Genomic DNA, 12846 nt, shown 5'->3' with positions numbered 1-12846 from the left:
CACATGATCAAGGTCAAAGGTCATGTAAGGTCAAAGAACTTTGGCCACGTTGGGGGTATTTGTTGAATTGCCATCATATCTCTATAAGTGTATTGGTCTAGTTCATAAAACGTGGAAATACGAGTAACCAAGTATCACTGAACATCTTGTGCGAGTTATAGTAGTTTTCAAAATCAGCACTGCTGCTATATTGAATCGCGTGATGCAGGTGAGACGGCCAGAGGCATTCCACTTGTTAATTAAAATATCAAATGTTGTAATTTTGACATAATATTAAGAAAATATCATATTTCACTTTCTATGTTTTCTGTTATTTTCCTTTCCACTTTTTTTTCTTGGTCATGATTTTTTTGTATTGGGGGGGGGGGGGGGAGCACCACGAGCCCCCACCCATCAGTATGCCACTGTTCAAAGGCACCATGACCTTTGTAGCACACAATGAAAGGATTTGAAAAAAACCACGCTCTCCCATACTTCGGTTTAAAAAAATGTTCTTGCCTGAAGAAGGAATATTCAAAGCTAAAGATAACATATTAAAAAGGAACAACAACAGAACTATTCAAGCAAATAAGTAAATTTGGAAATGTATTTTGACCGCCTAATTCGAAAATTATGGCAAAGATAATGAAAAGGTTAAGAGGAAGTCAGCTTATTCGCAAGAAGTCCGACCATCATATTTATCATTTCATGTCATTTTGGCGCAAGCCTCCTTTTTAACCTCAGACAAAAACATTGCGTGTTCTCTCAAGCATGAACGAAACTAAATTATTTTAATGGCATTTGAAGGATAACTCTTCAGAGCACCTATTGACACCAAAATATAGAGATCATAATTTGAAACAAAAATTTTATAGACTTCAAATCTGTCCCGTTTTTTTTATGCGCACTATATAGTACATTATTACACATCCTAAAAGACAAAAGTCCAAAAATGTTGTGAAACTATACTTTAGACTTGATAAGCACGAAACATCTTTACCAGAATCAGGAAGTAGAAAGGCTTAAAGACACTTCAGTTTAAAGGTTCAAATGTTGATGTCCTCAAACCTTTAAAGATCACAGAAGATAAAAATCCCTTAATTCAATAGAATAAAAGCTCTCTTTTTAATTTTCATTTGTGTCACTTTTTTTCTCGCAGAGATAGTATAAAACTATGTTGAATGGTGACCGGCATTAATGTCACTTCGAAAAGACCATTGTTTTAATAATATATCCCTGATATGGCAAAATAAAAACAGAAATCAAAACGTAATAACCTATAAAGCGAGACCATTGACATTTTTTTACAGGAACAAAATAAAATACATTCAGCTTTCTAACTATATGAACTTACTATGTATAAAAATTGATTTTGTAAACGATTACATTTTCTAGGAGAGTGATATTTTATTTGGGACACGCTGTACAGTATAGTAATAAATCATGTCAGTAAACATGAGGAAACACATCAGTGACTTGGCAATTTACGGTTTCCTTAACCGGGCAAGAGACTCCAAGCGTGAAAATGAATCTTTGAACTGTACATATTTGCCAACAATCGCAATAAACGTCGGGATAGCTATTAAAACGCTTCTTACCAAATTACACATTTCATAACGGGTTCAACTCATTGTCCATCTGCTCAAGAAATGGATGAATCTTTTGAACAAATTCATACTATTTGCAAAATCGACATTTCTCCAGAAATACTTCGGGATATGGCAAAGGAGAAAATAGCCTGGAAACAATTTAACGACACCTATTACTTGGTAAGAAATGAAATGATATTATTTATCATGTTGATAGTTTTTATCACTTGGCTTAGAAGGTTAAAATCAGAAACAAATCGATAAGTCAGGAAATTTATGGTAGCAGTAGTATTTTGCTGCGTTGTATATTGAAATCCATCACCATGGTCATGATCCTTTCAGTTGCATTGCTCCATAATCAACATTTTAAATTAGCATGAATTAGTGTGAAAAATACTCTTCCAAACAATGTCAACTACAAAAATGACAGGGATGATATTGATTGACATTTTAATGATTACTGAAATTAGAATTAAAATGATAATAACAATGGTATTGACACTAATGACATTGATAACTATTATTGTATCATAACAAAGGCAATAATAATGATAGTGATGACATCAAATTGATAATAAATATAATTAGCAATGATGAATAATTATATGATAATAATGAATGATAAATAGTAGTGTAGATGATACAGTATATTGATGTATAACATATCAACAACAATGATAATCATATTGATTTTATCAAAATTAATGGACAGATTAACAGATGAAATACAATCACTGATAATTATGTGTTGCTACAAAATCTTGGCCAGATATTATTATTTCATTTTTTTATCAACGTATGGCGGTGATTTATTAATTCAAAATTCAGTATATATCATAGTTTGAGACCGTTGTCGTCACGTTTCGAGACCCGTCCATTGAACAGGGGGAAGCGTAACGCTTGTAGAAAGATGGTATCACCAGATCCAAATCACGAGGACGTCAATCGTCGATCCGATCACGGGTACAATGACAAAGCATCACTGGCGAGGAATGATCTCGACGATGATGACCATGAACGGAGTATAGAGCTCGGAGAAAAGAACCCGTTGTTGGCCGACAAGAAAAAACAAGGAAAAGGAGAAGGTACATTCTCAAACTTGGGGGGGGGGGGTCATTAACATTTTGGTCAGTGGGTTCTAACACACAATTGCTACAAGCTTCTACCATTCTTACGTGTGATTATAGCAATGCCCCCCCCCCCCCCATTCTAATTAAATCATTTCAAAACGGAACCACGGAGCTTCTATCTATGGTAAACCTAAAACACATATGTTAATATCAAGGATAATTATAAAGTATCTGAAGTAGCAAAACATAGTCTGTTTTTAAACACAAGACACAAGAGAGTGTATGAAAAAACCCAAACAAATGTACATAATGCTAGTCTGAATAGTCAAATATTATATTCATTACTGTAAATTTTGTTTAAGATTTTATTAATTTTTTTTCAGGCAGATGCTATTTCCCAAAACGTTTCGAGCTACTCTTCCTTGCTTTCTTTGGCTCTTGTATGATGTTTGCAATGCGCGCCAATGTCAGTGTTACCATTGCAGTGATGACGAACGCCACTTTTACAACTCAACCAGAGGGGCAGAATCACACAGTGGAAACGTGCTGGTCACCAAACACTACACATGAAGATGAATATGGGCAGGCACGTTCCCATAGAATTCAGAATATTGAAAGTAATCTTATTATGCTGCATCGGGTTATATAAAATTAGCTCTCATTGCGTTCTGGTTCGTTAAAAGCAGATTCAAAATATGTATAAATGTAGTAAAACGAAGACTTTCTTGAAGGGATAAACTTATCCGATCACGTTCGTGCTTCATTTTAAAATAAATAATGTGAAAGTGTTAAAATTAATACAATTTCTCTATAGACATTTGCATGGACATGAGTTAAATATGCCTCTGAGTCCGGAAAATTGCTCTAGAACTTTTAATTTGTTAAAAGTTGATGCAGACCTAAATAATACAACCAGCCATCCCAGACTAGTCCAGCCCTTTTTCCTCTTCTTGACCACTTTCAAGGGTGTCGATAACAAGCGAACTCCCAAAAATGTCTAGCCTGAGAACATGGGAAAGATTTTTTTTATTATGCCATCTTTGGCTTGCGGTTAAACGGGGGCGGGGGGGGGGGTGGGTATGTGGAAATAAAAAAAAAGGATGGATAATATTCCATAATATTTTCTTCTTTCTTGCCTATCTATAGGAAGGAGGGGAGTTCTTATGGTCTAGTCACGAACAAGAGCTTGTTCTCGCAGGTTTTTTCTATGGCTACACCGTCGCACAGATACCCAGTGGCTGGCTGACGGATAAGATCGGAGGCACTCGGGTCTTCGGAATATCCATGTTCCTTTCGGCAGCCGTTAGTCTGTTCAGCCCGATTGCAGCCGAACTCGGCTCTTCGTACTTTCTCGCTGTCAGGGTCTTGTGTGGTATCGGTGAGGTAACTATTCTCTTTGTCGAAAAATCAGTGTGTACTAATGATGGTCATGAAAAAAGTTCGATTTTGATTGATTTCCAATTGAAAATAAGGGTAACCCTGATTAAAGCAGCTTGGTCAGTCCTGTTCCCGTTACAGAGTCTAATGAGGGAATGAAAGAATTTAGTATACAACAGTGATTAACCTGCCCAGGTCAGACTAAATCAGCCATAATCCACGGGGTAGTGTATTGTATTACTAAAAGTCGAATCATCCTAACACACACACACACACACACACAGTGCACACACACCCTCACTTTCCCCACATGGACACATCTTTGACAAACACCGGCCATTTCTCGTATCACAAAAACCTGAAACAAGACACATGTAATCAGAATATGAAAATACATGTATGCATTTTCGGCAGTATCTGTTTTAAGTCGATTACTATCAAGTGGACGATTTGCACACTCATACACACCCACACACGCGCGCACACATATCCCAGAACCAACATAGGATTAACGGATACGTTTTCGTCTCCGATCATCAGAAGCACGCGTAAAGGAAACATTACTGCTTCATATTCAAAACTACAGACTTTGTAAGGAATATACACATCTTTGTTGGTTATTGGTTTCATTTGACCTCAGGCAGGTACTTACCCGGCGTTGGGATCAATGGTAGCACGTTGGTTTCCTCCGAAAGACTTCTCGGCAGCTTTTTCAATTGCAATATCGAGTAAGTATTAATGTTTTAAGACAAAATGGTAAGACGTCAGTGGTCCAAAACAACTCATAAAGAAATGAGAGCTCTAAAATGGTCATACACACCCGCCATAACTACCACACACAACGTCTTGCGAATAATTGTTAAAGATGGATGGTAAAAACAATGCAAGACTCTATACTAACGAATGAAAGCGGGGACACACACCACACCATCACGTTTGTGTGTGCGTATGACTATTTACAGGTAAGCTGGCACGTTCGCAGTGGCGCGTAAAAAGTTATTCCAATGAACATTTAATTAGATTTAGACTTGCAGCCGTTTAGAGGGTAATAAACGAGGACCCTTGCTTTTCCAAATGTCCCCAGTTTGATAGTGATCTGTGATAGGCCTATACTGAGGTCCACGGTTGTTGGCGATTACACGCACTCCCTAACACACACTCATACACCCTCATATACATTGATTGAGTCTGGCATTCAATACTGGCAGATTATCCAAACACTGTCTTTAAATGCATTAATTGGTGGTAGACAGCTGGCTTGCCGCAGTTATAATAATATTTCTAGTCTAAAAAAATACCAGAAATGCTGTTGAGACACGAATGCAAACGAGGCATTATTTTCTCCCATCCTTGAATTTATTTTTCTTCTAACGTGTAAAATGTGAAGTGAAAATGCAATTTGTTTTGCATGTTATCTGTCACGTAGGTGGAAAATTTGGGGCATTCATCGGGACTGTACTGTCCGGTCTTATATCCAGTTCAGATTTGCTTGGTGGATGGCCGTTGACGTATTATACTTTTGGTAAGCCGTGAACTAGTAATCAATGTGAACGTGCCCAAAGTGAAAGGGAAATTAGAAACAATGATTAGTATGTTTTTTCTACGATTCACCCCCGAAAGGGTAGTAATTATTCAATAAGCACAATTAAGAAAAAAATAAGAGTGTCATCCAAACCAAGAACTTCAAGAGTTGGCATCTCGATCTGCAAGGAATCCAAGTCATCGCCTTTTTCTCAGAATGCATAGGAGAATCCATGGCTCTGATATGCCGTTGTATTTATATCCAATGCGCCATGTGGTCAAGGAAAAATTTGTGATAATCTTTATCTCAAATAAGAATATTTTCTATCTTAAATTAAATTAAGTAGCTGTCAATAAAGTAAAATTACCATTTTCTATTTATACTGTCACCGTAAAGTTTTGGCTTGAAAATGCTGTTTTGTTAGAAGTGTTCTATATTGTTGAAATCTTTAATATTCCTTTTATGTGTATAAGGTGGATTTACGCTTTTGCTAGTTTTGGTATGGATTCTCCGTATCTACGAGACCCCTGGTCGCCATCCAAGGATATCAGCTCAAGAAAAGGAGTATCTTTCAACAACAGTTATCACGGAGAAGGTAAAAATCAGACAATAAGTCCAATATATTGTGAAAGCAAGTAACTACGGTGATGAGATTACGAGATAGCTACCAATGGTAAATGATGCGACCCTTATAACCTTAATATACAATTGAACCGATTTTTTTTAATGGACGCTGTCATTAATTGCAAATTTATCTGTTTTACAAGCTTTGTGCAATAAGGGCCAAATTTATAGTTTTACCATGACGATAACGTGCGTTGATCCTCATCGATATATTTCGTTAATATGCTGTAGTCACAGTAGCAGAACCCAGGGGCAGATCCGGTATCCACGAAAAAAAAATTACAAGCAAAAAAAAAGGCCTTGACTTTCAAAAGGGGGCACACTTCTGTTTCAACGGCATTTTTACGTGACAAATTTTAATTGTGCCTCTCCAAAGGAATCCGCCAGTGGCAGAACCGACTATAAATCGACTACTGATAAGCCATTCTGAAGCGTGTCAATCTTAATCTCTGATATCCTCATGCATGCAGAGAGAATCTCCTGCAGAACATTTCATGGCGGCATGCAGTTAGTCTGCTGGGCAAACCCTTCACTCGAGTTAAGGGTCTGAATATGCAGCCTACTCATGCCTTGTGTACTGAAGGCCCTCTTTTTGTATGTGCTAGTCTTTGCGTGGAGGCACACTGTCTTGTTGATCAAAGTTCCAATCAGGGTCTGCGCCTGCAGAGTAGCATGCAGTTGCAGTAACGACATTACGAAAACCATGTCATTTATATAATTTATTTGTATATTATTGTCTATCCCAGGCAGCAGCTTGCCATAGAAATGCGAGTTTGAATTCAATTATTGGAATTCTTGTGTCTCTTTAATTATTAAGGGCTTTACACTTTCCATTTCACAGACGGAGAAGATATCCATACCCTTTGTTGCTATGTTCACATCTATTCCCGTTTGGGCCATTATCATGACATCTTTCGGTGCGTCGTGGACAAATCAGTTGCTCTTCACAAATCAACCCATCTACCTCAAGCACGTTCAAGGAATGGATATTGAACTGGTATGTTACAACATAGTTACATTATGTTGAAATACGTAGAGCGTTGTGGTGTGGTGGCTCTGACTATCGGCGGTGATACAGAGTCGGGAGTTCGAATCCCGGCCAGCCATGAAATAATTTCCCTCAGCAGGAATTTGATCCACATTGTGCTGCTCTCAACCCGGTGGGGTGAGTGGGTGCCAAGCAGGATGATTCCTTGAAAACACAATGCAGCTGAAGCTATAAAAGCAGGGGGTATACGCCAATGAATTGGCAGTTACGTTATCGACACCTTTTTAATAGTCGGTTTGTTGCCAGTAATCATTGATTATTCGTCGACTTCAAGTCTAATTTTTTTTTCTAAACAATGATCGATTTTTTAATGAAATGAGTCGTTTAAGCTGATAAAAGCTACAATCTTTACAAATTCTAAAGTTTGCGAAGAAACCACGTGAAAACAACTGCATAGCCATATAGGGTATGGAGTTACCCAATTTGATCAGTTATTACAAGAAGGCTTGACCATCTTTGGTTGAGACTGTGCGAGGCACACAGTAAAGCGATACCCTTATCAAATAAATTATAATAAATTATCATGGGAAAATAAACCAAATGCTAGGGTAACCTATTTTTTCTCGTACATTTATTCTTTCTTGATGTCATCATCATCATCGCCTATGATGTCAGATTGGTATAACTGCTGCCATCCCCTTTCTTGTCGAGTTCTCGTTTTTGGTACTGGGTGGCGTAATCAGCAACAAGCTGATAAGTAAGGAGATCTTGAGTACAGGAGCTACAAGAAAATTGGTAACCTTTATCGGTGAGTAATTGAGGAAAACCCATAATTCGGCCCTTAACCAAATCGCCGCGTGCATCAATTTTGTCAGATTTGAGAATTATTTTTAATATAAGATTCAACAGTAATGCCACCATCATGTTTCAAGCTGTGTATGGTCTTTGTGGTGTAGCCTATGAACGCCTGTGGCAAGTGAGTTAACAGATTATTGAATATCGACAATATTTAGATGGTTGGATAGATTTACTTATGAATGATGAATTAAAGTAAAGTGAACATTATATTAGATAGATTGCTCTAACGACCTATAAGGGAACTCTCATTTATATACTGACACTAATGGATGGGAGTAGAACTTGTCTAGATTTGTTCGAACACGTACTGATCGTGTGGGCAGTACTGAAAAACCAGATCCCATGCTATTCAATTATTATATTGATTTCATTTGTATATTATAATCAATTCCTAACTATGATTCATACGACAGGACTGACAATTTCAGCAATATTTTACCTTCTCCTTGCGTTCGTCGGTTGCAACACCGCCCTCTCCGTTCTGTTCATGATAGGCGCATGTGGCTTCAATGGGGTCTGCAGTTCCGGCTACTACGTAAACCTGATGGACATAGCTCCGAGACTCGCAGGAAGTCTGATTGGTTTGGTCAATTCTGCATCAGCACTTTCTGGAGGACTAAGTCCGATTGTTGTTGGAGCTCTTACTCCTAACCAGGTGGGTAAATGGTTATCTTCTTTATTTTGGATTTAATGAAACTGGTAATTGGTACATTGAGAAGTATTCTGGAAAAAAATGTATTTCCTGATCTTTAAGTCTCCATATTACTTTTCTGAGCAATTGCACGATACTCGTTTATATCAAATCGTCCGATACAACGCGAAGGGTTTAAAAGAACGTAAGCTTTGGACAGGGTATTTTCCTATTTATTTAGACGGGTTTTGAACACAGTTTTTCTTTCTAGAAAAAAAACAACGAACCAATGAAAGTAGGTTGTTGACCTATGTATACACCTGTATAGAATAGAGGTGTTAGGCTGCTGAATTTTTCTCTTTCTGTGACTGACTGACAATGATTTCCCGAGATATCGAGGTCGTAGAGTTCATCTAAAACTATGGGAGATATTTCATTTATATCATACATGTATAGTTTTTATAAGTATCCAAAACAAACATACAAAAATCACTAAATCTCTGACCTGACTAGTAAGGCCCTCAAAAGAGTATTTGAAAACGGCTTAGTATTTGATTATCAATTTTTTACTAACGAGTTGATATTCTTTCTGTTAGAGTTCTGGAATAACGAAAATAATCAGATGAGAAAGTGGTACTTTTGTTGAAGATATATAATTTGATGAAGATATTTTTCTGGCTTGTTGAATCATTCGTTTAAAGGTAAATAAAGCTCATTCTCTTTTGTTCTTTCAGTCTGACATTTCGGGTTGGCAAACGGTCTTTCTTTCCTGCTTCGGAATCAATTTGCTGGCATGTTTGATATTCATGGTATTGGGAAGTGGAAAAGAGCAGAACTGGGCCAAACAAACCGAATATGACAAATTGTGATTTTGGTTACATTTAGGGATTCAGCGATTTTCCGTGCAGTCACAGATTCTCTTATCATCTCGTGTAAATCAATTGATATTATCAAAAAGAAATTAGCCAGTCTTAATTGTTATGCGCTTAATAAATATAATAATGATATTATTATTATTAAAACAGGTAAACATTTTAATAATAATTTTTACTAACGAGTTGATATTCTTCTATTATAGATCATTTGCTCATAAAGGATTGAGAAGAGAGTTTTGGAATAAAGAAAATGAAATAGTGGTACTTTTGATGAAGATTTTATAATTTTATGAAGATATTTTTCTGGCATGTTGAATCATTCGTTTAAGGTAACTATAACTCATTCTCTTTTGTTCTTTCAAGTCTGACATTTCGGGTTGGCAAACAGTCTTTCTTTCCTGCTTTGGAATCAATTTGCTGGCATGTTTGACATTAATGGTATTGGGAAGTGGAAAAGAGCAGAACTGGGCCAAGCAAACCGAATATGACAAATTGTGATTTTGGTTACATTTGGCGATTCAGCGATTTACGTGCAGTTATCTATTCTCTTTTCACCTGGGGCCCGTTTCTTAAAGGACTTGCAACTGTCATAACTTTGCCATTAGGGCAACTACCATATATGGTAACAGGGCTCAATCAGCATCAAGGTTGTCATGGTAGTTGCCATAATGGCCAAGTTACAACAGTTGTAACTCTATGAAACGTGCCCCTGATTTAAATCATTTGATATTATTTCAAGGAATCAAATCGAAATTTCGAGTTATTTTGAAGATATTTACACGATGTATTTTCTTCATTTGTGTTCCACAACTGATTACAAAGTTGGAATCAAGTCTTGAACCGCCCTTTCTATGAATGTAGGCCTAGCCTACTGTGATATCGCCTGCCCTTGGTACATTTGGTTTACAAAATATAAACGGCGTTGTATAGATTTTTACAATTCGAATTTTTACGATCTAACATGGAATATTTCATACCCATCTTCGATCCATGATGCATAATGTGCTATATAGAAATGTATACTTCCGACATGGTAGTCCACACTCAGCACCCTTTAGAAAAATGCTGTGATCTTTGATTGATTGTGTTATATTTTTTGTTTCGGAAATTTCTATCATTTTTTTTCACAATGGAAGGAAAATAGCAGTTCAAACTAAAATTTTTAAAAAAGCTTAAAATCACTACCAACATGACGAGTGTCTTTTAATAATAAGAGTCTGTGTCACTGTTTGAATATTTTTTTATTCATGTTCCTTGTATAAGTTGCAGTAGTTTTAACCTATATATTGTACCGTGTTCAATGTCAATTACGCTGCAGGTAAAACAAAAATCGACAAAGAGCATTGTCTTAGGAGTTTACTTATTAGCTATAGGACATGTTGGACATGCTGACTTTGTTGTTGTTTCTCGGTTGAAAAAACAACAACTATTCATTAGGCTATATCTTGGAATACTGTTTCATTCTATTACATCACCTTGTCACTTTTTTTAAGAAACTATAGGAGAGAAGTATGATTTACTTTCAGAAGTATAATAGCGCCGTATCAATAGTTAATATAATTTTTAATCACTGGTGTGGCTAGGGGGTACAGGCGGATAAAAAGGGGAGGGAGAAAAACAAGCAATCTACCTTGTATCAATATCCTTACCCCTCCCTTCGAATAAAAGTAAAATATAAGGGTGTTTAAGTGCTTCATTATTTCATTACTGAAAAATATTCGTTTTCTCGTTCGGTTGCCAGTCCCCAGCCGTTCCCAACCCCCTCCCTCGCACAAGAGGGAGCGAGTAAGCTCAGTCGGTAAAGTATGTGTCTGTCGAAACAAAGGTCGCGGGTTTGAGTCCACCCTGGGCGGATGACTGAAGCTGCGTTGTGTTTAAAAACGTACAGTATGTTTCAAAATAGGTTCCGATTGTAAAAAAATAATCCCCAAAGTCTTGCTCGTTCGCTACTCTTCCTTCTACTTTCGTGGATGCTGCCATAAACATTTGTAGTTCATATTCCCGTCTTCATTAACCCACAGAAAACTCTAATTTAATTTCAGGTATGCAGGACTGGTATTTTCATGCATGGAAGTGATATGTACCTTAAATTACTCAATTCGCAGTTCTATTGCTCAGCTCCCTCGACCTGCCCCCTATTTCTTTCTCCTCTTTGCTTGGTTCCCCGGATAAACTTCATACGAGCGACTTTTTGAATGACTGTGACCCTTTCTTGTGGTAAACGATACCCACCAGAATTCCATCGGTGTTGATTTAGTTCCTAAGAAACACTGGCGTAAATCCCGGGGGGGGGATGGGGGGGATATATCCCCCCCCACTTTTCGAGGAGGGGGGATGGCCTGTACAATCATCCCCCCCCCCACTTTTTACGAAAGAAATGAAAAAAAAATCACAAGAGAATTGTTTTATTGGTGAAAATTCTTCCAAAAATACCGCTTAACAAATAAAATAATATTATTGAATCATAAAATGCAAATAAAGAGCCAGTTCACCATTTCCAAACGAAATACTTATGTCCTTATTATAACATTGAAGAGAAACCCCCGTTTCTTCCAATTCATCAATGTTGGGGTCTTTGGGAAGGGATTAAGATGGAATGTCAACATTTGTTGAATGTAATCTCTAATAAAACCATTAAACCATCATGGGGTAAAAAAGATAATAATAATGGAGGGTATTTGCCATATGGACATACAGTGGCGTAACTACGGGGGACATGGGGGGGGGGCACATCCCCCCCCCCATCGGCTGACCAAAAAAAAAAACCGGGGAAAGGGGGAAAAGGAGAAAAGAGGGAGAAAGGAAGAGAAACGTAGTGGGAAAGAAGAAAATATTATTCATTAGAATGTTATATTATATTATAACTATGTTAATTAACATTACATAAGAAACATTTTTATCATAACTTTATGAAACATAATTTGCCCAGGGCCTACGTCTTCATTTTTCCTGGTGCTCGCATTGTCTGTTTAATTGTCAGATATATAATCCTGTTGTACTAAAACATCCCGTTTTCAAGTCAATATAAACCAAATATATTTCCTAGCACTTGAGTTATCATTGTTTTATGTAGTGACATATGCTTTTTTTTCATGACTCAAAAGTGATTGCCCCATGTTAAGGTCTTCGTATATATGAAACATTTCCTGTCCGTGATTACGTTCGCATTAGTGGATTGGTGAGATATGTCTGCTCTTCATGAATTCCTAAAATCAGTCCTTAAAATGTCCCTTTTTCTGATCTGAATATCAAAAATTTTCAGCTCGCGCTTCGCGCTCGCATCATTTGGTTAATGAAATACGTATGGTCCTAGTTAATTCCTACAAAGAAACC

The 12846-nt window shown here is 37.1% G+C and overlaps 1 protein-coding gene across 2 annotated transcripts; it reads left to right on the top strand.

The window, feature by feature from the left end:
* The first annotated feature begins 1568 nt into the window (after window positions 1-1568).
* On the top strand, window positions 1569-11197 carry LOC129265620 (sialin-like). Of its 2 annotated transcripts, none has more exons than XM_064105516.1 (12): window positions 1569-1748; window positions 2397-2653; window positions 3022-3224; window positions 3785-4021; window positions 4656-4743; window positions 5442-5537; window positions 6011-6132; window positions 7003-7158; window positions 7825-7957; window positions 8421-8662; window positions 9373-9794; window positions 10410-11197. In XM_064105516.1, the coding sequence occupies exons 2-11, from the start codon at window positions 2479-2481 to the stop codon at window positions 9505-9507; spliced, it is 1587 nt and encodes a 528-aa protein (XP_063961586.1). In that variant the 5' UTR covers window positions 1569-1748; window positions 2397-2478; the 3' UTR covers window positions 9508-9794; window positions 10410-11197. The 2 variants fall into 2 exon arrangements, with proteins under 2 accessions (XP_063961586.1, XP_063961590.1); XM_064105520.1 differs by having other exon boundaries at window positions 1593-1748; window positions 2409-2653; window positions 10410-11196.
* Window positions 11198-12846: the final 1649 nt, after the last annotated feature.

The sequence above is a fragment of the Lytechinus pictus genome, chromosome 1, assembly GCF_037042905.1.
Source record: "Lytechinus pictus isolate F3 Inbred chromosome 1, Lp3.0, whole genome shotgun sequence".
Classification (NCBI taxonomy): Eukaryota; Metazoa; Echinodermata; class Echinoidea; order Temnopleuroida; family Toxopneustidae; genus Lytechinus; species Lytechinus pictus.
Note: the sequence above shows the minus strand (reverse complement) of the source record. Positions and strands in the feature narration are given on the sequence as shown.